Here is a 24045-nt window from a genome sequence, read left to right as displayed (position 1 = left end):
GCACTATATAATGTATAAATAATTAAAATGAATATACTGTGAGAAAAAAAATTCTGTGTTTTCTTAATTCAAACATGTCCCTACATAAGAATCCAGAGTATACAAAAGGAAAATATATGTCTGCATGCCTTTTCTGTTGGTATATAGATTAAAACACTCAGGAGGTTTTGTCTGACCTAATATTACCATGTATGATCATGATGATAGAATTAGGGGATAATGAATAATTTTTTTTTTAGGAGATGTGTTGGTTTATGTGGATGATAAGTGTGTGTTAGGATATTCTCACCAAGATATTGTTAATTTATTTCAAACTATTGAACCTCTTCAGAGAGTTAGCCTTTCAGTGTGTCGTGGTTATTCATTACCGTTCGATCCCGATGATCCGAACACGGAAATAATAGTGACGGTTGCTGTGTCACTGCCTTCAGGTGACTCACCATTTGTGCTAGCACCACCAAGTTACGCATTTCATCAGGAAAACCACCCTAATTCAGGTATGAATTTTACCTCAGCAAATAACCCTAAATCATTACCTGATTTAACTAGATCTGTCAAATCAAACTCAGACAATTCTCTACAAGGCAGTGGTGGAGGTGGCAGCTTACGTAACGATAACGCACCAGACGTTTTAGATTCTTCATCTTCCAAAGTGGAAACATTGACGATGTACATTGTGCGTGGTGAAATGGGTTTTGGTTTCACTATTGCTGATAGTGCTTTCGGACAGAGAGTGAAACAGATTCTGGATAAACCGCGATGTAAGGATTTACAAGAGAGTGATATTCTACAGGAAATAAACAGTGTCAATGTCAAGAACATGTCTCACTCACAAATCGTTCAGGTTCTAAAGGAATGTCCTAAAGGGGTGGAAACTAAGATAGTCATACAAAGGGGAGGTAAGAACTCAATTATATGTAATTAAGTTAGAAAAATATAATGATTAGATGATGAACTGCAATAAAAACATTTGATTGATTGGAGGTGTTTAACTCCACTTTCAGCAGTTTTGATTAGTGGTGGTGCTTTGAGAACCTGGAGAGAACCATCAACCTTTGGCTAGAACACCTGTGAATCTTCCTGAAGTTTGGTGTGAAGTCACAAGTTAGGGATCACTCTAGGGAACTTCTAACCTGGAGAGAACCATCAACCTTTGGCTAAAACACCTGTGAATCTTCCTGAAGTTTGGTGTGAAGTCACAAGTTAGGGATCACTCTAGTGAACTTCTAACCTGGAGAGAACCATCAACCTTTGGCTAGAACACCTGTGAATCTTCCTGACGTTTGGTGTGAAGTCACAAGTTAGGGATCACTCTAGGGAACTTCTAACCTGGAGAGAACCATCAACCTTTGGCTAGAACACCTGTGAATCTTCCTGAAGTTTGGTGTGAAGTCACAAGTTAGGGATCACTCTAGGGAACTTCTAACCTGGAGAGAACCATCAACCTTTGGCTGGAACACCTGTGAATCTTCCTGAAGTTTGGTGTGAAGTCACAAGTTAGGGATCACTCTAGGGAACTTCTAACCTTGAGAGAATCATCAACCTTTGGCTAGAACACCTGTGAATCTTCCTGAAATTTGGTGTGAAGTCACAAGTTAGGGATCACTCTAAGGAACTTCTAAGACCAATCAACCATCATGACCCCCGTCAATGAAAGCACTATAAGTATGATATAAAATAGCCATTTCATTGGGAGAGATACTTGCTCTTCAATCAGATCTTTTAAATTCTTTAACTCATTCACCCCCAAGACATTTTTGGAAAATCAGGCATTATCGAAAATTTGCAAACATATGCAAATTATATGCAAATGAGCAGACTCCTGATGCTGTAACTGATGCTCATCTATTAAACTACTTATTGGGATTTGGGGGCGGATGGCATGGGTAGGGGGTGGGGTGGGAGGTGGAATATTTTCTCGTGGGTTTGAACCCACCCCCAGTGAAAAATGGTAATTTTCCGCCGATTTAAAAACGACCTTGAGAGGTGAAAACTGACAAGACTGTGTTTTTTTGTCATTCAAGTATTACCCTATAGTTACAGTAGTCCATTCATGCTAGCTGTGAGTATATTGGACTTCAGTGTCTTGCTTGGGAATTATTATTGTCAAGTCATGTCTGCCTAAATGTCCGTTTTTATGGATTTTTGACAAAACGGTGACCTAGATTTTACAGACTAGATTCCTATTGGCTATATTATACCTCGTTGTGTTCCTATACCACCTATGCATGCATATATGATAATAGTTTTTACCAACAGTCACTTCCAGTTACGTAGTGGCCATCAAAAGATGCCCACCCCCACCTGATTTTGGCTACTTTTCATGTTTTTCCGATTTTGAACTCTTAAACGGCTTTCAAAGTGCCATATTTTCATGAACAGACATCTGAGAAGAGTTGATGGACCATGAACTGCTTGGTTGAAGTACCTGCTATCATGACAGTTCAGCTGGGGCAGTTCAAAAAAAGTATAGAGGGTCATACGGGCTATCAAAGAATGGTTGTCGCCATCACGCCTACAGGAGGGATTGGGGGTTAAAGTGTTAACATGTTTAAGGAAAAGTTCCAAAACTGAAAATTCCCAATAAATCCAACATCCTGTGAGTGATTTCACCCTGGTTTCAAAAACTGACAGTTTTTGTTTTAATATATATTGGTTACAAAATGAGAAATTTATTTGAAGTTTATCATAGTTTTGGGTGGGTGAAGTTTTAATGTATGACATTTCCTGTAAAATTTAGGCTAAATTACATCAACAGCAAGAACAATTGTAAAACTGCATATATTGGGACTACACTAGCTGACAAAATTAACGGGTAAATTAAAAGTCAGTTCATGCATACCATTAACGTGATAAAATGACATTTTAGATTTCCTAATATGATAATGATGCACTAGTACTCCCGCGCTAGGGAAGTATGATAATCAGGATGATGCAAGTTCATTTATCTTGTCATCAGACTGATGATCGATCAAATTGGAAACATATTATTCATATTTAACACTTGCACCTCATAGAGGTTTCATGCACATGTATGGCATACATGTATAACAAAGGTATTAAAGTTAAGCTTTTAAAGGCCTTTTATTGGCCCTGAAAAGAAATTTTGGTATTCAGGTTTTAATGCAGTCTTTTACAAATGTGTATATGTTGTATTAACTAATATATTTGTCATGTTTGTAAACAAGAGTTTGAAGTATACATGTACACTATATATATATATATATATTGAGCTAGCTTATGATTTTATTTTAAAGATACATGTATCTAATTTTAGATATAACAAGCAAACGAAAACTGCTCATAAATTCATTAGAACTTTCATGACTTTTGAAAAGGAAACACTGAAAAAACAAGCTGGGTGAAATCTGGGCGTTTCAATCTAATTTATGTTGCAAATATAAATTGTTTATATTGAAATGTACATGTATTAGACAAGTATAGGTGTAGTTCATCCCAGTATAAATTACTTGTAATCAATAACCTGGGGATACCTGTCAATTAGTTGATTAGATGTACATTTCCTACATTCCTGTATACATAGTGTAGTTAGAAAGGAATACAATTCTTAATCTTCATAATTTCATCAAATTTGCCTTAGCGATATTGTAAATGAAATCAATTCATTTGGATTCATTCCAAAATGTAAGGTAAAGGTCAGTCATATTTAACATGATTTACATAAACAATTATCTTGATTTTCATGCTAGGATTTGTTTAAAAATAGTCATGATAGTCAAGGCAGTGGAATTGATTGCCAAATGAGAGCTTTTATGTTTCCTTCCTGGCTTTGATAAAAAAAAAATAAGAAGATGTAGTAGGAAACTATCCACTACCAAAACCACTTTTAACACTTCATGTAGGAACATGATGATGCTGCAAGCCCCTTTTCTCTGCTTCTCTGGTTTTTTTCTTTGGCTAAATTGACTTAAAGAGTACATTCTTCCAAAATAAAACTTCAGTAGCTAATAGATAAATATAAAACACACTTCCTGTGTAAATATACAACATCTTTTTTGGCATGGTTTTGCTTTCCTCATTGTTCCTTCTTTATGTTTCTTCCTACCAAACATGTGTCAAACATTCAAGAATGTGTATTAAGATACTATTGAACTGAATTCACCATTATCACACGACAATTATTTCCAACGATAAGGATATATTTTACACTAAAACTGAAGAGGTTTTTTTCAACTAAATCATTGTAATACTACATTTTTGACCACGTGAAATTATGAATTGATTTTAAAGGTCATATTTTACCCAGATAGTACATGTACCTTCTCATTTGGTTTTCCTACTTTAATGTACATGATATATATTAAACAAAGCTAATTATAAAAAGATGACACTCACCTAGTCTCTGATGTTTAATTGTAGTGATTGAGACATGAAGTGGTCAGCGTAAGATAAAGTTAATTTAGACATATGTGGAGAGTTACGTATGGTACAAAAGTTGCAGCATTATGTATATCCTTTAATTTAATCAATTATTATATCTCTTATATTTTTAAAACTTATAAACATTTGTCGTTATTGTCTGATGAATTTCTTCATAATAGAAAATAAAGAGGTTGTTTTCTACTGTTTTTAAACATGTTTTTCCTTTATTATAGGTGTTCCGCTTAGAAGTAGAAAGCCTTCAAACCAAGGGGTGAGTATTGATATTAAAATACTGCGGATCTTTTTATTTTCGTGGGTACCAATTTTCGTGGATTGAAGAAATATTGTATTTTCGTGGATATTTGATTTTGTGGACTGGTTTTACCAAAGTCTTCATATAAGCATGAAGAGATTTTGTATTTCGTTGAACATTTAAATTCGTGGTTAACCTCAAACCACGAAATCCACAAAAATGAGTATTCCAAGAAAATAAATGAATTCACAGTACATGCAGTAGGGGTAAATCATGAAATGTAAAAATAAAAGTTTTAAGTATACTCCTCCAGAACATTGAGATTGTTTGGCAGTCTGTTTGAAGTGATACAGGAGTATTACCTCACTCAAACCATTCACTTAGTAAACAAATAAGAAAAGATGTGAAATGATTATCAGATAAATTGAACAGGTGTCAAATAATAAAAAGGTACCAAGTGAAGAAATTGAATGGTGAACCTCTTTCATATGTCTATGGCTTATAAGATTCTCAATTTTGATCAAATGAAAATGCCTCTTAGTCTTAATGTTTATCTGTATTTAGAAATAATACTATAGTGGCCTTTGGCTGTTGTTGTCTCTTTGACATATTCCACATTTCCATTCTCCATTTTAACCTTAGTTATGACAGTATGTCTATTCTACTCTACATTTAACTACATTGTATGCTGATAAATCATATTAAATTGTGAACCCTGTATAACCATTTTCTAGGGGTGTGACATCCCAGCATAGGAAAACCAAAGTAATTCTTTGCCTACCACTAAGTGTGAAAAAGAATGGAGCTTGCTGTAGAACCCATATGAAAGTTAGTTTGAGTACAAGTGTAAGGCAGTGTGATTTTTGCTGTAGAACTTGTATGAAAGTTTGTTTGATTAGAAGTGTGAGGCAGTGTGATTTTTGTTGCAGAACCTGTATGAAAGTTTGTTTGATAAGTGTAAGGCATCATAGGTTTTTGTTGCAGAACCTGTATGAAAGTTTGTTTGATTAGAAGTGTAAGGCAGTGTGATTTTTGTTGCAGAACCTGTATGAAAGTTTGTTTGATAAGTGTAAGGCAGTGTGATTTTTGTTGCAGAACCTGTATGAAAGTTTGTTTGATAAGTGTAAGGCATCATAGTTTTTTGCTGCAGAACCTGTATGAAAGTTTGTTTGATAAGTGTAAAGCATCATAGTTTTTTGCTGCAGAACCTGTATGAAAGTTTGTTTGATAAGTGTAAAGCATCATAGTTTTTTGCTGCAGAACCTGTATGAAAGTTTGTATGATAAGTGTAAAGCATCATAGTTTTTTGCTGCAGAACCTGTATGAAAGTTTGTATGATAAGTGTAAAGCATCATAGTTTTTTGCTGCAGAACCTGTATGAAAGTTTGTATGATAAGTGTAAAGCATCATAGTTTTTTGCTGCAGAACCTGTATGAAAGTTTGTTTGATAAGTGTAAGGCATCATAGTTTTTTGCTGCAGAACCTGTATGAAAGTTTGTATGATAAGTGTAAAGCATCATAGTTTTTTGCTGCAGAACCTGTATGAAAGTTTGTATGATAAGTGTAAAGCATCATAGTTTTTTGCTGCAGAACCTGTATGAAAGTTTGTTTGATAAGTGTAAGGCATCATAGTTTTTTGCTGCAGAACCTGTATGAAAGTTTGTTTGATAAGTGTAAGGCATCATAGTTTTTTGCTGCAGAACCTGTATGAAAGTTTGTTTGATAAGTGTAAGGCATCATAGTTTTTTGCTGCAGAACCTGTATGAAAGTTTGTTTGATAAGTGTAAGGCATCATAGTTTTTTGCTGCAGAACCTGTATGAAAGTTTGTTTGATAAGTGTAAGGCATCATAGTTTTTTGCTGTAGAACCTGTATGAAAGTTTGTTTGATAAGTGTAAAGCATCATAGTTTTTTGCTGCAGAACCTGTATGAAAGTTTGTATGATAAGTGTAAGGCATCATAGTTTTTTGCTGTAGAACCTGTATGAAAGTTTGTTTGATAAGTGTAAAGCATCATAGTTTTTTGCTGCAGAACCTGTATGAAAGTTTGTATGAGTACCAGTCTAAGGCAACATGTCTTTTGCGGCAGAAGTTGTATGATAAGTTTATTATAGAGCGATACTTGTTCTTGCAATCGCTACAGAACCTGTATAATAGTTTGAGCACAAGTGTTCAGTATCATGGTTTTTGCTGCAAAAGTTGAATGATAGTTTATTATTGAGTATGTAAGTGATACCTGTGCTTGCTACAGAACCTGTTTGATGGTGTTTGAATACCTATGTGACTCAGCTTAAAGATTTTCTCTTTAAGATGTTCATTTCTTGGTTTATAACAGATATATGATATGTTGATATGTTATTCTGCTTTCTTATTACACTCCAGGGCTAAGACAAATTACTGATATGGATTATATTTCAGACAAAGACAGAAGGAAATACATCTGATACCAGCTTCACTAGTAATCCAGGTGCTTTCTTTTTTAATGAAGATAAACAGACATCAGGTAAGACTAATATTGTATGAGGAGGGAAGGATATTGTGGGTTTTGCTGTCTGATTAAGAGGGGGGAGGTATTCAAGGGCAAGGAACCTTGTAAAAACTTCAGACTTTGTTATCAGTGCTGAGACATAATCTTTTAAGATGTATTGATTGATTGCTGTTTCTTAATGTCCTAAAGTATGACTAGAAACAGGTGAAATTGTCAAAAAAACATGCCATTCATACTAAACAAATGGCAGGCTAAATGGCTATGCACCCGCCGCCCATATATTTATATATATATACGCCCTGAAATTGGTTTCTGTGCTGTAACTTTAATTTGCCTCAATTAAATGTTATATATGAAACTTATACACAATGCTAAAAACCACAAAACACAGACAAAGTTTGAATTTAGATGTTGTCACTTTTACCTTTCTACAATTGTGCCCCTTTACAAGTGGAAGCAATTGGTAACTCAAGAGGTGATACAAAGCAAAAGCATAACTTCTTTAAAAACAATAGAAACAAAGCACCGAAATAAGAGTACTGGCAGTTACTGAAAGCTAGTTCAAAGCCAACTAATAAATAAATCATGTTTTCTCAGACTGAAGTTGACTACATTTCTTTCTTATATTGTTTATATATATTTGTATTACATGGAGAATAATTAACACATTTGCAAGATATACATAACATATTGGGGGGGGGGGGGGGGGGGAATCAGTCATGAAATTAATATTTCATCAATAAGAAATATAATTTGGCAAAGAAGTGTAAATACTGTTGCAAAGGAATGTTGTTTATATATACTGTTATGATGACAATGGTCACAAATTAGAAAAAACATTACAAGGGTAATTATTGTCACATTTATAATGTGTTACTTATCAAATCAATGGTTAGGGGAAATGAAAGTTATCTTTGAACGGAGTTAAAAAATATAAAAAAGTATAAGTGTATCCCTTAATAGCCTCGTCTCATTGATTTACCATGGTTAATCAAAAATGTATTAATTTAATACATTTTTGATTAATTTAATTTAATTTAAAAATTTGTTATCAAGGCTATGCATTTAGTTTCTGCGCAAAGTCTCGAGAGTTCCCTAGAGCCCACTATAAATGAAATAATTTTACAAATAACAAACATATGTTATTACAGATTTTCGAAAATTTAAGGAATAAAGAGTAGACAACTCATGAAAGTATCTGTAATAACACATGCAAGTTATTTTCTGTAATAACCCTGTAGAGTTATATCTCTGACTGTAAGAAGGAATAAAAGTTGTGATGTTTAAGTATATCAACCTTTGATCCTTTTTAGATTTTGAAAATATATTATGAAAGCTTGCCTCTCATATTTGTCAGCTTGCAACAATTTATTTCAGAAGGGAGACATAGCAATCATATACATCAATTTTAACATTGTTGGGCTATGTCAGCCTTTTAGGCTCAGGCTGTGCTTTAAATTATTAAAACATTAATAACTCTGTTGAAAGATATGAAAGTTTGAATGTTATATATATGACAAGGAAAAGTATTAGAAGAAAGACATGCTGGCTTACACTTAAATTGTCACAAGAATCAATACCTCTTGGCCTATTCTCATCTTTTCAAAAATGTTGGCCTTCATATTCTCAATAGAATCAAAAATACATGTTGGCCTACACTCATCATGCTCATATTGTCTCTAGGATCTATTCATTTTGGATTAAAAAAATATTTCTTTAGATTGCATGGATGGAAAGAAGTATTATATGAGCATTATTCATAAGGATTATTTGATATACATGTAGATGCAGACTTTAAAAGAGTTTGCATGAAACTGAATACTAATGATCATAAACACAAAACAGCTTGTCCTTGTAAGGAGTTTGTGTTCACAAGACTGCATTGATATTTCACAAAAATCAATGGTTATACCCTGCAAATATGGCTATGAGAATAAAAGAAAAAAGGTTTAGTTTTACTCGCTTGATTTTGCTACCTGGAAATAGCTGTCAGGTAAATTTTATGCATAGCTAGAATTGTTAAATGGTGAAAACAAGAGTTTGTTAAAAACAACAGAAACTTTAATTTCTCAAATTTTCTATTTGTTAGTAATCTTTGATTGGAAAAAGCTATATGATGGAGAATAATATTCTGGTTAATTATGTTTCAGGTCATAATCGGTTTATGAATGGTGGAATTGACAACAATAAAGGTAAATAGCATTACATGTACTGATAAGGTCAATACATCAGGTCTGGGGTCATGTAAACATGTCAAGGTTACTTGTTTATAAAGCTTTTTATTTGTGTAGATCCTGCTTGAACTGGCAGTATATTTGTATTACAGAATTGGTTACAGGAAATCTATTCTGTAAGTAAAAGCTGAGCAGGATTTTTTCTATTTTGAAAATTCTGGAAGATAAAAACCTGTTGTTCAACTATCCAATTTCCAGTATACCGGTAACTTCATATGATTTCAATTTTAACTAAATAAAAAATAATTGGTTATTGCCTTGTGTAAATATCTATAATTAATGTCTGTTATTTTATACCTCAAATGTGTAGTGACTGATCTAAAATCTACTTATTCAATTATGTATTACATACACCTTATCAATCAATAATCAAGACAAGAAAGCTGTGTAGTTATTATAAAGTAAGGCTGAAAAACTAGTTAATTCAAGGATGATATAACAAGTTAAAGCACAAGGCTGACAAAGAACAATTATTTTGTGTAAAACTTGTTATTGTTATAATTCACACAGTATATTGATGTTGATAGGAAAAATATGGAAAGAATAAAACTGTCTGTGCTTTAGTCATTTAGTTGTGATGAGATTTTTGTATTGAATTGTAAAAATATGTTCATGTAGTTATCTGCTTTGTAATTTGAATATCTTCAGATGAATTAATTTGAAATGGATTTCAATCATTTGTCATTTTCTGAAATTTCATTATGAAAACAAAAAAGAATGGAACAAGAACATCAAACCTGTGTTAATCCGATTATCCAATAAAAAATTGTATAGAACTTCAATCATTCCTTGAACATCAAAGTAGCTGGGAATATGTAGCTCTTAAGGTCCTTTTGATGATTGTGATATTTGCAGACTGCCACTATATCACAATATTTTCAAAGGACAATAGAGCTAGGTTTTCACAGCTAACATCAAAGTGACTATGACAATCTGTTCCAGTCGTGGCGATGTTTTTGTAACTGGATTAAATTGATAAATTAAACAATTTAGAAAAATAGGTCATGCTCTAATCTTTAGCTGTCCTGAGTGCAGTATAAACCTATAAATATGTTATGAAAAGTATAGACTAAAAATGTTTTTACACATTTCAATTACAGAAAATCACGACATGATCGATGGATCAAAGCCAGCAATACCAAGTAGACCAAAAACTCCAAACCAATCAGATTCTAGACCAAAAACACCAATAGACCGACCTAAAACACCAACAAGGACATTAATTGAAGATCATGGGAAACCACCTTTAGGCAATAGACACATGGAAATGTTTAGTACTCACAATGATTTAAGAAGAGATAATGATGAAATTCGTGATTTAGGGAGTCAGGGTCAGGACTTAAATCAGTCACGGTCATCATCAGAATTTTATGACATTAATACCAGGCCCCCTCCTGGTCCTAGACACGACCAGTATCGTAACGAACAACGAACATTTAGACCCGATACCTTTTCTCGGAGTAATAGTGCTGCACAATTTAATTCTCATGATAGGGAGAGGGAAGTGACTAAGCCAGGCATGTTCAGGAGTAGAACCCCTGGTCCAGATATGTTACATCGAGGTCATGGGCCGGACTACAGAGGAGATCATCAAAGACCTAAGACTCCTACAGCTCAGGACATGAGGAGTAAAACACCTTTACCTGGATCTTCTTATAATTACAGTGATAGAGGAGGATATCAAAACAATACGTTTGGTATGAATGGACCTTCACGACAAGGGTTTGGACAACAGAGACAATGGGGTTTCAATAACTACCCTGGATCCCCTCCTACAGTACGGAGGGGTGGGGATGATTATCAGGATCCTTATCAAAATAATTTTAGTACTTTTTCACAAAAGGGTGCTGGACACCCGTCTCGTCAAAGCACATCGTTTGAGGATGTCAATCCTGCTCCTAGTAACTTAACTCGTGTTCCAAAACGTTTACCACTTCAGTCAAATTCCTCATTCAATAGTCAGTATTCAAGTTCTCCACGTTTACCTCCTCGTATGAGTAATCGTGAGGAAGCAGTACGGGTGGCAGAATATTCTGTCACATTAAGTAGACAGGACAGTGGATTTGGTTTTAGAATTATAGGAGGAACAGAAGAAGGTTCACAGGTAACTTTATATTGTATGCACTATGGAGTCATGTTCTTGTGTTTCATATATGCAATACTTTTCTTGAGGGACTGTCTCAATGTTTTACAAAATATACTTCTCATTACATACCTGCCAACTGTCACTATTTGCGGGGGATTTCCCCCATGGAGGCTCCCAAATTGAAATTTTGAAAGAGCAATTTTGTCAACAATTTTAAACAAAGCTATTAGTTTTACAATGACTTAAAGCTTATATAAGTATAAAGAAGCCAAAAAACAACATTAAAATGTATTTAAAGACCCCCTTGAAGGTTTTTTATGCCCCACCTACGATAGTAGAGGGCATTATGTTTTCTAGTCTGTGCGTCCGTTCCTCCGTCCGTCTGTCCCGCTTTAGGTTAAAGTTATTGGTCAAGGAAGTTTTTGATGAAGTTGAAGTCCAATCAACTTCAAACTTAGTACACATGTTCCCTATGATATGATCTTTCTAATTTTAATGCCAAATTAGAGTTTTTATCCCAATGTCACGGTCCACTGAACATAGAAAATGAAAGTGCGAGTGGGGCATTCGTGTACTGAGGACACATCCTTGTTATGACTATGACAGCCATCTTGCACGCAAAACCCCCATGGGCATTTTGAAAAGTTGGCAGGTATGTCATTATTGTGATTAAAGCAGAACTGCAGTTGCAGATTCTAGATTGACTGTTTCTGCCATTCCAGATAATCAATCAGTCTAAATTTTTAAAGAAATGAGCAAGTTTTGAGAATATAATGTAATTCTGTTGTATGAATGTTCACCCATATGAAAAACCTATGTGCTTATCATATATTAACAACAGAATATATTTTGTTTTATTAAAAAAAAAAGTCTTGGCCATATAAGGGGAGATAACTCAGCTGATATAACTTTTATAAAGAAAGGTATCATGAATTTTACCTATTTTGGTTTGTTGCAAGAAAAATCATATTACTTAATGTATATTAAAGAGCTATTTTCTGATATTTTATCTTGAAATTCTATCATTTACACATCTTTCTATTACACTAAATTGGGTTTTTCATGCTATAAAATCTAACAATTTTACTCAACATGTAGTTAAAAATAAAAAAAATAAAAAACTAGGAGCTACACTCTTTTATATATTTTAATAGAAAAAAAACTAATAATATACTATATTTGTAAATCTGTTTATTTTAAAGTCATATAAAACGAGTGACCGGTGAAAAATAATATTATTCCAATTCTTGAACCAATGCCAACAAACATCACAAATTTAGTCTTCTGTGCACGATTTTATCATTTTTAGCTCACCTGGCCCGAAGGGCCAAGTGAGCTTTTCTCATCACTTTGCGTCCAGCGTCTTCCGGCGTCGTCTGTTAACTTTTACAAAAATCTCCTCCTCTGAAACTACTGGGTCAAATTTAACCAAACTTGGCCACAATCATCATTGGGGTATCTAGTTTAAAAAATTTGTCCAGTGACCCGGCCAACCAACCAAGATGGCCGCCATGGCTAAAAATAGAACATAGGGGTAAAATGTAGATTTTGGCTTATATCTCTGAAACCAAAGCATTTAGAGCAAATCTGACATGGGGGTTAATTTGTTTATCAGGTCAAGATCTATCTGCCCTGAAATTTTCAGATGAATTGGACAACCTGTTTTTGGGTAACTGCCCCTGAATCGGTAATTTTAAGGAAATTTTGCTGTTTTTGGGTTATTATCTTGAATATTATTATAGATAGAGATAAACTGTAAACGGCAATAATGTTCAGCAAAGTAAGATTTACAAATAAGTCAACATGACCTAAATGGTCAGTTGACTCCTTTAGGAGTTATTGCCCTTTAAAGTCAATTTTTAACCATTTTTGTAAATCTTAGTAATCTTTTACAAAAATCTTCTCCTCTTAAACTACTTGGCCACAATCGTCTTTAGGATATCTAGTTTAAAAAATGTGTCCTGTGACCTGGCCATCCAACCAAGACAGCTGCCTCAGCTAAAAATAGAACATAGGGGTAAAATGCAGTTTTTGGCTTATATCTCTGAAACCAAAGCATTTAGAGCAAATCTGACTGTGATTTAATTGTTTATCAGGTCAAAATCTATCTGCCCTGAAATTTTCAGATGAATCGGACAACCTGTTGTTAGGTTGCTGCCCCTGAATTGGTAATTTTAAGGAAATGTTGCCGTTTTTTGTTATTATCTTGAATATTGTTATAGAAAGAGATAAAATGTAAACAGCAATAATGTACAGCAAAGAATGACCTACAAATAAGTCAACATGACCAAAATGGTCAATTGACCCCCTTAGGAGTTATTGTCCTTTATAGTCAATTTTTAACAATTTTCATAAAATTTGTAAATTTTCATAAAATTTGTAAATTTTTACGAACATTTTCTACTGAAACTACTAGGCCAAGTTCATTATAGATAGAGATAATTGTAAGCAGCAAGAATGTTCAGTACAAACACCATTTTGTCATGATTCCATCGGCGTCCTTCGTTTAATATTCACATAGACCAAGGTGAGCGACACAGAGCCTCTAGTTTTCGCATAAATTTTGTGTAATCGTCAATTTTTTTTCAATCAGTCAGTGATGTTGTGAAAATATGTCAAGTAAGTAAAGTTCGTGTTTGAAGCCTAAGTTTAACGATTGTCACCTGTTTGTCAACAATGAACAAAAAAGCATGGATATTGAGCACGTGTTTAACATGTACAATCAGATAATAGTTTATTTTAAGGACATCCATGCGTATTGCGATCACCGTATTTTTACGAGATGGGTCACACTGAGGTCACTTTGCATACGGAAAATATGTCGGAAAGTTGCTTCCTGGAAGGAAGTTAGCAATTAAAATAAAGTAAACTTCTTCTAAATATGAACAAATTAAATAACTTTCTTCAGAAAAAAGTATATGTTCATAAGTTTTATAATGAAAACTATCCATTGAGTTTAAAAAAACATATGCATTATTTTTTTTAATTTAAGGTTTCTTATGACTTTAACTTCAATTTAGACCCCACATCAATCTATCTTAAATTTTCTTTTAAGTGCTTCAGTTGCATTGTAATTTCTTTCTACATCAAATATGTCATTAGTATGTGATACAGTATCCTCAAATCATTCATATCATATTAAGTAGATTTGTGAATGTAGGTTGGTATTTTCATCATTAAATTTTTCTTCTTAATTTTTGTAATATAAAAATAAGAAGATGAGATATGATTTCCAATGAGTCAACACTCCAAAAGAGACCAAATGACACAGAATTTAACAGTGTAAGGTTACTCAACTTACTGTACGGCTTTAACAATGTGCAAAGCACATTCCACATAGTCAGCTTTAAAAGGCCCTATCATCACAAACGTAAAACAATTCAATTGAGAAAAAAGCCTAATTAATGCACAAAAATATGAACGAAAAAAAAAAAATTGTAACACAGCAACAAAAGACAACAATTGTATGTTATTGAAATTTGTCATTACAAGATTTATAGAATTCTTTTTTTACTAAATATGTTTTAAGAAATGTATGTTTTAAGTGGTCATAGGCCATAATACTGTATATTTTATCAACTGTTTGCTTAGGCCATATTATAAGTTGTATGGTTTGCTATTGAAACCCTATGACTATTGATCCATAGAGTAAGTCAACTCCATAGTTGTGAGGCTGAAAATATATTTGATCAACTGTCTGTTTTCTGTAATCATAGACCATATTATTGTACATCTTAATGATTTTCTTTTTTAGGTGTCTGTTGGTCATATTGTCCCTGGGGGTGCTGCTGATTTAGACACCCGAATTAGAACAGGCGATGAAATCACTCATGTAGATGGCATTTCAGTACTCAATTCTACACATCAGCGAGTTGTACTGCTGATGACAAATGCTGGTACCACAGGTCGAGTAACACTGGGTCTAAGGCGCAGAATTTTGGTCTCCGGTAAGTAACACTGGGTCTAAGGCGCAGAATTTTAGTCTCCGGTAAGAACTTCTTAGGAAAAAACAATAACATTCATATTATGTTTCTTTGTACTTACACATTAACTGCTTACTTAAAGAGGATAGGTAGAAAATTCCTATGGTGTTTATATTAAAACTATTTCTGGTCTACAGGGTTCATTACTAGACCAGTGCCACTAAATATACTTGTAGTTCTTTGATAAATGTATTCCTTTTTTTGGTTATTTGAATTTAGTTAAGGTATATGCAAATATTTTATTTCAGTTATCTTCACATTCTTCAGGGCTTCAAAAAAAATTCTGTCCATCTTAGATATTACAGCTTCTGTTTTCAGATATTACACATCTGTCACTTGAAAGACTTTATTGCAGCTTATCTTTTTTTTTAAAGGATAACTTCTAGTTATAAATTTCTTATGAAACTTTTTATTTTCAGGAGAAACATCCTACAATGGAATGAGTGAGGTATACGACATCACAGTAAACCGACGAGAGACGGAAGGCTTTGGTTTTGTCATCATCTCCTCTGTAACCAAATCTGGGTCGGTTATAGGTGAGTTCATCGGTATGTGTCACCCTAGGCAAGGTTATATAGTATATAGATTACACATATAGAACTGTTGAAAATTTGGTATCTCAGTGAGGGTTGAGGGAACAATTTATATACTTAATGCTGTTGATTCACGATCATTTGTAGGGTACTAATTTTGTGGATTATGTGGGTAAAGATTAACCTCAGAACTTGGTATGCAAAATTTGATAAAACCACAAGTTCAAGTTTCCAAGAAAATACAATATTTTCCTTTCCACAAAATTGATTGCCTTACATATCTTTATATCACCAGTTCAGAAATACCTATAGTGTGCTAGTTTTGAAATATACTTTGATTGTATGCTCATAGAATTGATAACTTCTCTGAAAAATTACAGATAAATCTGAGATACCAAGTTTTTATAACTATAATAATTTTTAGCAATATTATCATGATTTTTTTTATTTGAACTAATCTAGAAAAAAATCATTAACCAAAGTGATAGAATGATATCAATGTCTGAACAGAGAAGATATTGCTGAAGATTAAATATTAAGATGATTGTTTATTTATAGTGTTTGTTTATAATGTAGAGTGGTTTTATTTTACACATGAGCTGTTGAATAGTTTGCTACACTGAAAGCAATCCAATCTTTATGATCAAAAGAGGGTTACACTGTTTTCATGGTTTAAATGGAAGCACACTTGTAAACGTATAATAATTTGTTGTAAAAGTTCTGTAGAATTTGTTTTAAATTCCTGTATGTAATAAAACACCTGTTACAGCAGGCGTACATTTATAGATTGAGGGATTATAAAATATGAGCAAATTTACAAAGATAAATCATGCATGCAGAAGATACGTAAAGGAAAATAAATATTTATTTTGTAAAGAGAAAAATGATTGGTTGTTTCAGACGGTGTCAGTGATTGGTTAGATAGGATAAATCTTTATCCTTGGATTGGTGAGATTTTTCACTGATTTTTTTTTTGCATCCCTTCACATCAGTCCATAGCATTGTTGCATACTTATTTGTAAATTTGTTACCATTTAATGGTTTTGTAAAATTGCCTCCCTTTAATGGTGTACCTAGATGTTGAACCAGCATTTTAGATTTAAATGCATAATGTTTGAATGTAGTGAAATGTGATGGATCAGATTTATAAGGCAATTTGATGATATGTGTATAGAGATGGTAGTTATGTGTGGTGGCATGTATCAATTGAGGAATGCATGTTTATAGGATCTTCTGTTGTAACAAAGGTCACACTGGTGTTCTCAAATCTAAAACAAAATGTCTCTTGTGTCAAAAATAATTGTCAGGTCTGTTTCAAAGAAGGTTTCTTATTTAGATTTACCATTAAATGATCTAAAAAGGCATGACAGCAACCCAAAGACACAACTGGTTAAAATCTTGAGGTAAACCTATGCAATAGACAAGTGTCTATACAATATCTCAAGCTTACAATTGTCCCTAGTCTATGATAGGTGTGAATTTATCTAAGAAAAAACTTTTTAAGTTCAGCCCTTAGCACTCAATTCTCCAAAGAATAAAACACATTAAGATATGACATACTAAACAGGTACCTGACTTAGGACAAGCACATGAAGATGGTAGACTATATCAATATGATGTTGTCTAGATGTGATGAGTTCAGATACGATATAAGATGTCCATGTTTAATTTGAACATAGAGTGGTCAAGATGACTCCTAAATATACTGATGAGCTTCCCAAATTTCATTAGTAACTGACCACACATTTATTTTTTACAGTGTCTACCTTTTTGCATGGAGATATGAATTTAAAATTTTATTATGGTCAATTTGGCTTTTTTTACTTTCCATCTGAATTGTTTTCCTATTTTGTATGAACCAGTGTGATCTTGGCATGTAAAATAGGCCAGTTCATGTGAAATTGTATGATACGTCACAACATTTAAGATACTTCAATCACAGATTTTCAATATTTCCATATCATGAATTCCTTTCCAGTTTTTGAAAAAAGATATATTCTTCCTCACATTGTTTGCCATTTATATTTCACTGACACACCCATTATGTTATCCCCTTTTGTGAGTTTGCTTAAGAGAGAATATTGTGTGTGACTGTATTATCCCAGATATGTTTGCTCTTGTGTGAGGAAATTTCTATTTTACATTTTTTGCTTGCTCTGTTGTTGACCAATTTTTAGTGTTTTTTCTGTTCATTATTCACTTAAATCTTGTATTACCAGAAAAAAGTTTAAAAAAAATATTTTTGTTGCATGAAAAAAACAGCTACATTTTGTATTATTTTTTTTTTTTTGTGTCCAGAAGTTTTAGTCGAAATAATAATATATTTTTATAGTGAACTTATGCATGTCATTTGTATTGTAAAAAATACAACTACATTTTTTTTTTTTTTTTTTTTTTATCAAGAAGTTTTACTGTAAACAATTAAGAAAAAATCATATGGCCTTATACCTTCAATTTGTTTAAAAATATTTTTTTTAAAGCACAAACATAAACAAAATCTGGAAGTTTATATTTTCAATCACTTACTGTACAATTATTCATTTACACTAATCTGAAGCTATTTTTTTTTCAGGTAGAATTTTAGAAAACAGTCCTGCAGAAAGGTGTGGGAGGCTTCATGTGGGGGACAGGATACTGGCTGTTAATGGAGTTGATATCTCATGTATGCACCATGAAGAAATTGTTAACCTGATTAAGGAAGCTGGATATTCTGTAACACTGACTATTGGGATTCCCCAGGGTAAGTTTAATATATAGGACAATAACACTTCAATATTTCAAACCATAGGGATTCCCCAGGGTAAGTTAGATATACAGGACAATAATACTTCAATACTTCAAACTATAGGGATTCCCCAGGGAAAGTTTAATATTCAGGACATTGATACTTTATTACACAAACCATTGGGATTCCCCAGGGTAAGTTTAATATTCAGGACAATGATACTTCATTACACATACCATTGGGATTCCCCAGGGAAAGCTTAATATACAGGACAATGATACTTCATAACACATACATTGGGATTCCCCAGGATAAGTTTAATATACAAAACAATGATACTTCAATACAACCATAGGGATTCCCCAGGGAAAGTTTAATATTGAGGACAATAATACTTCAATAATTCAAACCACAGGGATTCCCCAGGATAGTTTAATAAACAGGACATTGATATCTCACACGTGGAACAGTCAGCCCAGTCATAGTTGAATGCCAATAATATGAAAACCGATATGAACTTAAAAAGAATACTAGTAATTCAGAACACACAAATCATAGGGATTCCCCAGGAAAAGCTTAATATACAGGACAATGATACTTCATTACACAAACCATTGGGATTCCCTATGATTAATTTAAATATACAAGACAATGATACTTTATTACACATACCATTAGGATTCCCTAGGATTAGTTTAATATACAGGACAATGACTGGTGAACCACAAATTCAAATGTTCAACAAATAACATATTTTCAATAGACTCTGTATATAGAGATTGGCAAAACCAAAAAATAAAAAATCCACGAAATTGCAAGTTTTCTACAATCCATGAAAATTAATACCCATGAAAGTATATGAATCCACAGTACATTGAATTATTTTTTTGAGAGTTGATGTTCCTTGACATAATATCTTAGTTTAGATGTTGATGTTACATGGATGTTCCATGACTAAAGACAATTCAACTTCAATGTTAGATAACCTAACAGTTAAACAGAATTTGAATCTGATTATTTTCTTTGTTTTCAGATGATGCTTCAAGTACTACATCAAATTCTCAAAAGGTATGATATCAGAAATGCAGTTGATTCGTGTGGCCTGAGAACACTATTATTTGATGTTGCATTTCTTTTAGACAATAAATTCAAATTAAAATCAAGGGCAGAACTCCTTACTGACATTGTCTTGTTATGTTTACATGTACAATTGGGTGTTCCTAACCTCTAGGATAACTTCCAATCAAATTTAAGTATAAGGTATACAGGTTTAACTCCGCCTTTTCTGTATTGTTTTGCAGATGTCAATCTTAATTACAATATATGCGTCATCAAATATTAATACAAAAAAGGCAAGCAAGCCAACCAAAGTATTAATTTACAAGCATGAGGAAATTAGCTTTAACTAAACCGAATCACTACTTTACCTAAAAATTTGTAAGGGTTCCACGGAACCCAGTGTCTCGCCTACTTTTGCTGTTAATCGCAGACTCAACAAAATGAGGAAAAAACATCAATAAAAATTTCCCTCTCGATACTGTCTTTTGATTAAAAGAAGCTTCCAAGTTTGGTAAAAAATCCAGGATAGTTTATGAATCTAATAAATGTTGTATAAACTTTAACTGCTGTTAACTGGAAGAAAACCTAAGTCCATTGATAAGTAAAATACGGAAAAAGTGAATTTTTTTTTTACAAAATTTACTTCTGAATAATATCTTATGATCAGAAACAAGCTTCTGTCTAAGTTTGGTAGAAATCCAGGATAGTTTAAGAACATTATAAAAATTTAAAAAACAACCACAGAGTGAATGTTTTGTTTCTGGCAAAAAAGCTAAGTCCATTTATAAGTAAAATACAGAAAAGTGGAAATTTATTTTTAAAAAATTTTCTTCTTGATACTATCTTATGATTATAAACAAGCTTCTGTCCAAGTTTGGTACAAATCAAGGATAGTTTATGAAAGTTATTAAAATTTTAAAAACTTTAACCACAGAGTGAATGTAATGTTTCCTCGCAGAAAAACTAAGTCCATTTATAAGTAAAATACGGAAAAGTGGAAATTTATTTTTACCAAAATATTCTTCTTGATACTATCTTATGATCATAAACAAGCTTCTGTCCAAGTTTGGTACAAATCAAGGATAGTTTATGAAAGTTATTAAAATTTTTAAAACTTTAACCACAGAGTGAATGTAATGTTTCCTCGCAGAAAAAAAAAGTCCATTTATAAGTAAAATACGGAAAAAATGGAATTTTATTTTTACAAAATTTACTTCTGGATACTTTCTTATGATCATAAACAAGCTTCTGTCCAAGTTTGGTAGAAATTCAGTATAGTTTAAGAAAGTTATTTAAATTTCAAAAACTTCAACCACAGAGTGAATATTTGTGGACGCCGCCGATGACGACGATGGAATGTAGGATCGCTTAGTCTCGCTTTTTCGACTAAAGTCGAAGGCTCGACAAAAATTCATCTCTGAAATTTTTATACGACCGCAAAAATTTTAATTTTTTGGTCGTATATTGCTATCACGTTGGTGTCGTCGTCATCGTCGTCCGAATACTTTTAGTTTTCGCACTCTAACTTTAGTAAAAGTGAATAGAAATCAATGAAATTTTAACACAAGGTTTATGACCACAAAAGGAAGGTTGGGATTGATTTTGGGAGTTGAGGTCACAACAGTTTATGAATTAGGGGCCAAAAAGGGGCCCAAATAAGCATTTTTTTTGGTTTGCACCATAACTTTAGTATAAGTAAATAGAAATCTATGAAATTTAATCACAAGGTTTATGACCATAAAAGGAAGGTTGGGTTTGATTTTGGGAGTTTTGGTCCTAACAGTTTAGGAATAAGGGGCCCAAAGGGTCCAAAATTGAACTTTGTCTGATTTCATCAAAAATTGAATAATTGGGGTTCTTTGATATGCCGAATCTAACTATGTATGTAGATTCTTAATTTTTGGTCCCGTTTTCAAATTGGTCTACATTAAAGTCCAAAGGGTCCAAAATTAAACTTAGTTTGATTTTAACAAAAATTGAATCCTTGGGGTTCTTTGATATGCTGAATTTAAAAATGTACTTAGATTTTTGTCGAGCCTGCAACTTTTGTTGCAGAAAGCTTGACATAGGGATAGTGATCCGGCGGCGGCGTTAGCTCACTTCTTAAAAGCTTTATATTTTAGAAGGTGGAAGACCTGGATGCTTCATACTTTGTATATAGATGCTTCATGTTACGAAGTTTCCGTCAGTCACATGTCCAATGTCCTTGACCTCATTTTTATGGTTCAGTGACCACTTAAAAAAAAAGTTCAAATTTTTTGTAATGTTGAATTCTCTCTTATTATAAGTAATAGGATAACTATATTTGATATGTGCGTACCTTGCAAGGTCCTCGTGTCTGTCAGACAGTTTTCACTTGACCTCGACCTCATTTCATGGATCAGTGAACAAGGTTAAGTTTTGGTGGTCAAGTCCATATCTCAGATACTATAAGCAATAGGGCTAGTATATTCGGTGTATGGAAGGACTGTAAGGTGTACATGTCCAACTGGCAGGTGTCATCTGACCTTGACCTCATTTTCATGGTTCAGTGGTTATAGTTAAATTTTTGTGTTTTGGTCTGTTTTTCTCATACCATATGCAATAGGTCTACTATATTTGTTGTATGGAATGATTGTTAAGTGTACATGTCTAGCGGGCAGATGTCATGTGACCTTGACCTCATTTTCATGGTTCAGTGGTCAAAGTTAAGTTTTTGAGTTTTGGTCTTTTTATCTAATGCTATATGCCATAGGTCAACTATATTTGGTGTATGTAAATATTTTATGATCTTTATGTCAGTCGAGCAGGTTTTATTTAACCGTGACCTCATTTTCACGGTTCATTGCACAGTGTTAAGTTTTTGTGTTTTGGTCTATTTTTCTTAAACTATAAGTAATGGGTCAACTATATATGTTGTATAGAAGCATTGTTAGCTGTACCTGTCTGCCTGGCATGGTTCATCTGACCTGGACCTCTTTTTCAAGGTTCATTGGTCTTTGTTTAGTTATCTTGGTTAATGTTAAGTTTATGTTACAGTTGTAATAAAGCTTAGCTTTATACTTAGGACTATCAACATAATATCAATGATTAGTATAGAAGGCGAGACATTTCAGCGTGTGCACTCTTGTTAATTATTGACCTAGTTTTCAAGTTGGTCCAAATGGGGGTCCAAAATTAAACTTTGTTTGATTTCATCAAAAATTGAATAAATGGGTTCTTTGATATGCCAAATTTAACTGTGTATGTAGTTTCCTAATTTTTGGTCCAGTTTTCAAATTGGTCTACATTAAGGTCCAAAGGGTCCAAAATTAAACTAAGTTTGATTTTAACAAAAATTAAATTCTTGGGCTTATTTGATATGCTTTATCTAAATATGTACTTTGATTTTTTATTATGGGCCCAGTTTTCAAGTTGGTCCAAATCAGGATTCCATATCAAGTATTATGCAATAGCAAGAAATTTTCAATTGCACAGTATTGCACAATAGCAAGAAATATCTAATTGCACAATATTGTGCAATAGCAATTAATTTTTAATTGGAGTTATCTTTCTTTGTATAGAATAGTAGTTGATAATATATGTTGGAAATTTGCCAGACATGACTATGATGTCATTGTCTATTTTTATTTGCCAATAACTTTATGTAAATAACTTCATTGGAAATTTGTCAATATAAAATGTTGCTGATGAAGCTTTTTTTCCTTATCTTATCTAAAATGTTTTTAGATAATGTATGCTGGACATTTGCCAGACCATGATGTCATTTTCTATTTTTATTTGCCAATAACTTTATGTAAATAACTTCATTGGAAATTTGCCAATATAATATGTTGCTGATGAAGTTTTTTTTATTGTTTTATACAATGAACAATGTATATTCACTTTTACTACCAACCAATCTTTACCATTCAGTGATAACAAGCACTTTATTTTACATTTTAATATTTTATGATGTATTTAAAAGAGTAGTTATTGATTGTTGCAAACTCCATTAGAAATTTGAATTGATATCAGTTTTGGAAAAAGGGAAATGGGGATGTGAAAAAAAGGGGGGGGGGGGGTTAAAATTTTCTCATTTCAGATTTCATAAATAAAAAGAAAATTTCTTCAAACATTTTTTTGAGAGGATTAATATTCAACAGCATAGTGAATTGCTGAAAGGCAAAAAAAAACTTTTAAGTTCATTAGACCACATTCATTCTGTGTCAGAAACCTATGCTGTGTCAACTATTTAATTTTAGATTTAAAAAGTTAGAAGAAGAAATCTTAATTGATTTGTAAAATCTTGACATTTGTTTTGTGTAAAAAAAAAAACCATGTT

At 32.8% G+C, this 24045-nt stretch overlaps 1 protein-coding gene across 9 annotated transcripts in view; it reads left to right on the top strand.

Moving 5' to 3' along the window:
* Positions 1-24045, top strand: part of LOC143071308 (membrane-associated guanylate kinase, WW and PDZ domain-containing protein 1-like) — a 78462-nt gene that overhangs the window by 44008 nt on the left and 10409 nt on the right. For 6 of the 9 annotated variants that reach the window (XR_012976863.1, XR_012976861.1, XM_076245564.1 and 3 more), the window contains 10 exons: positions 240-899; positions 4617-4654; positions 7053-7137; positions 9273-9314; positions 10457-11460; positions 15197-15389; positions 15845-15973; positions 16859-16906; positions 18531-18698; positions 19717-19751. Coding sequence is in view for 7 of the 9 variants with exons in the window: in XM_076245564.1 (XP_076101679.1) it covers positions 240-899; positions 4617-4654; positions 7053-7137; positions 9273-9314; positions 10457-11460; positions 15197-15389; positions 15845-15973; positions 16859-16906; positions 18531-18698; positions 19717-19751 (2402 nt within the window). In the remaining 2 variants the exon portion in view is untranslated. The remainder of the gene's footprint in view (positions 1-239; positions 900-4616; positions 4655-7052; positions 7138-9272; positions 9315-10456; positions 11461-15196; positions 15390-15844; positions 15974-16858; positions 16907-18530; positions 18699-19716; positions 19752-24045) is intronic. The other 3 variants (XM_076245557.1, XM_076245582.1, XM_076245576.1) reach the window with 3 other exon arrangements.

The sequence above is a fragment of the Mytilus galloprovincialis genome, chromosome 1 (assembly GCF_965363235.1).
Source record: "Mytilus galloprovincialis chromosome 1, xbMytGall1.hap1.1, whole genome shotgun sequence".
Lineage (NCBI taxonomy): Eukaryota > Metazoa > Mollusca > Bivalvia > Mytilida > Mytilidae > Mytilus > Mytilus galloprovincialis.
The sequence above is the reverse complement of the archived record's forward strand: the minus strand, read 5'-3'. Positions and strand labels throughout refer to the sequence as shown.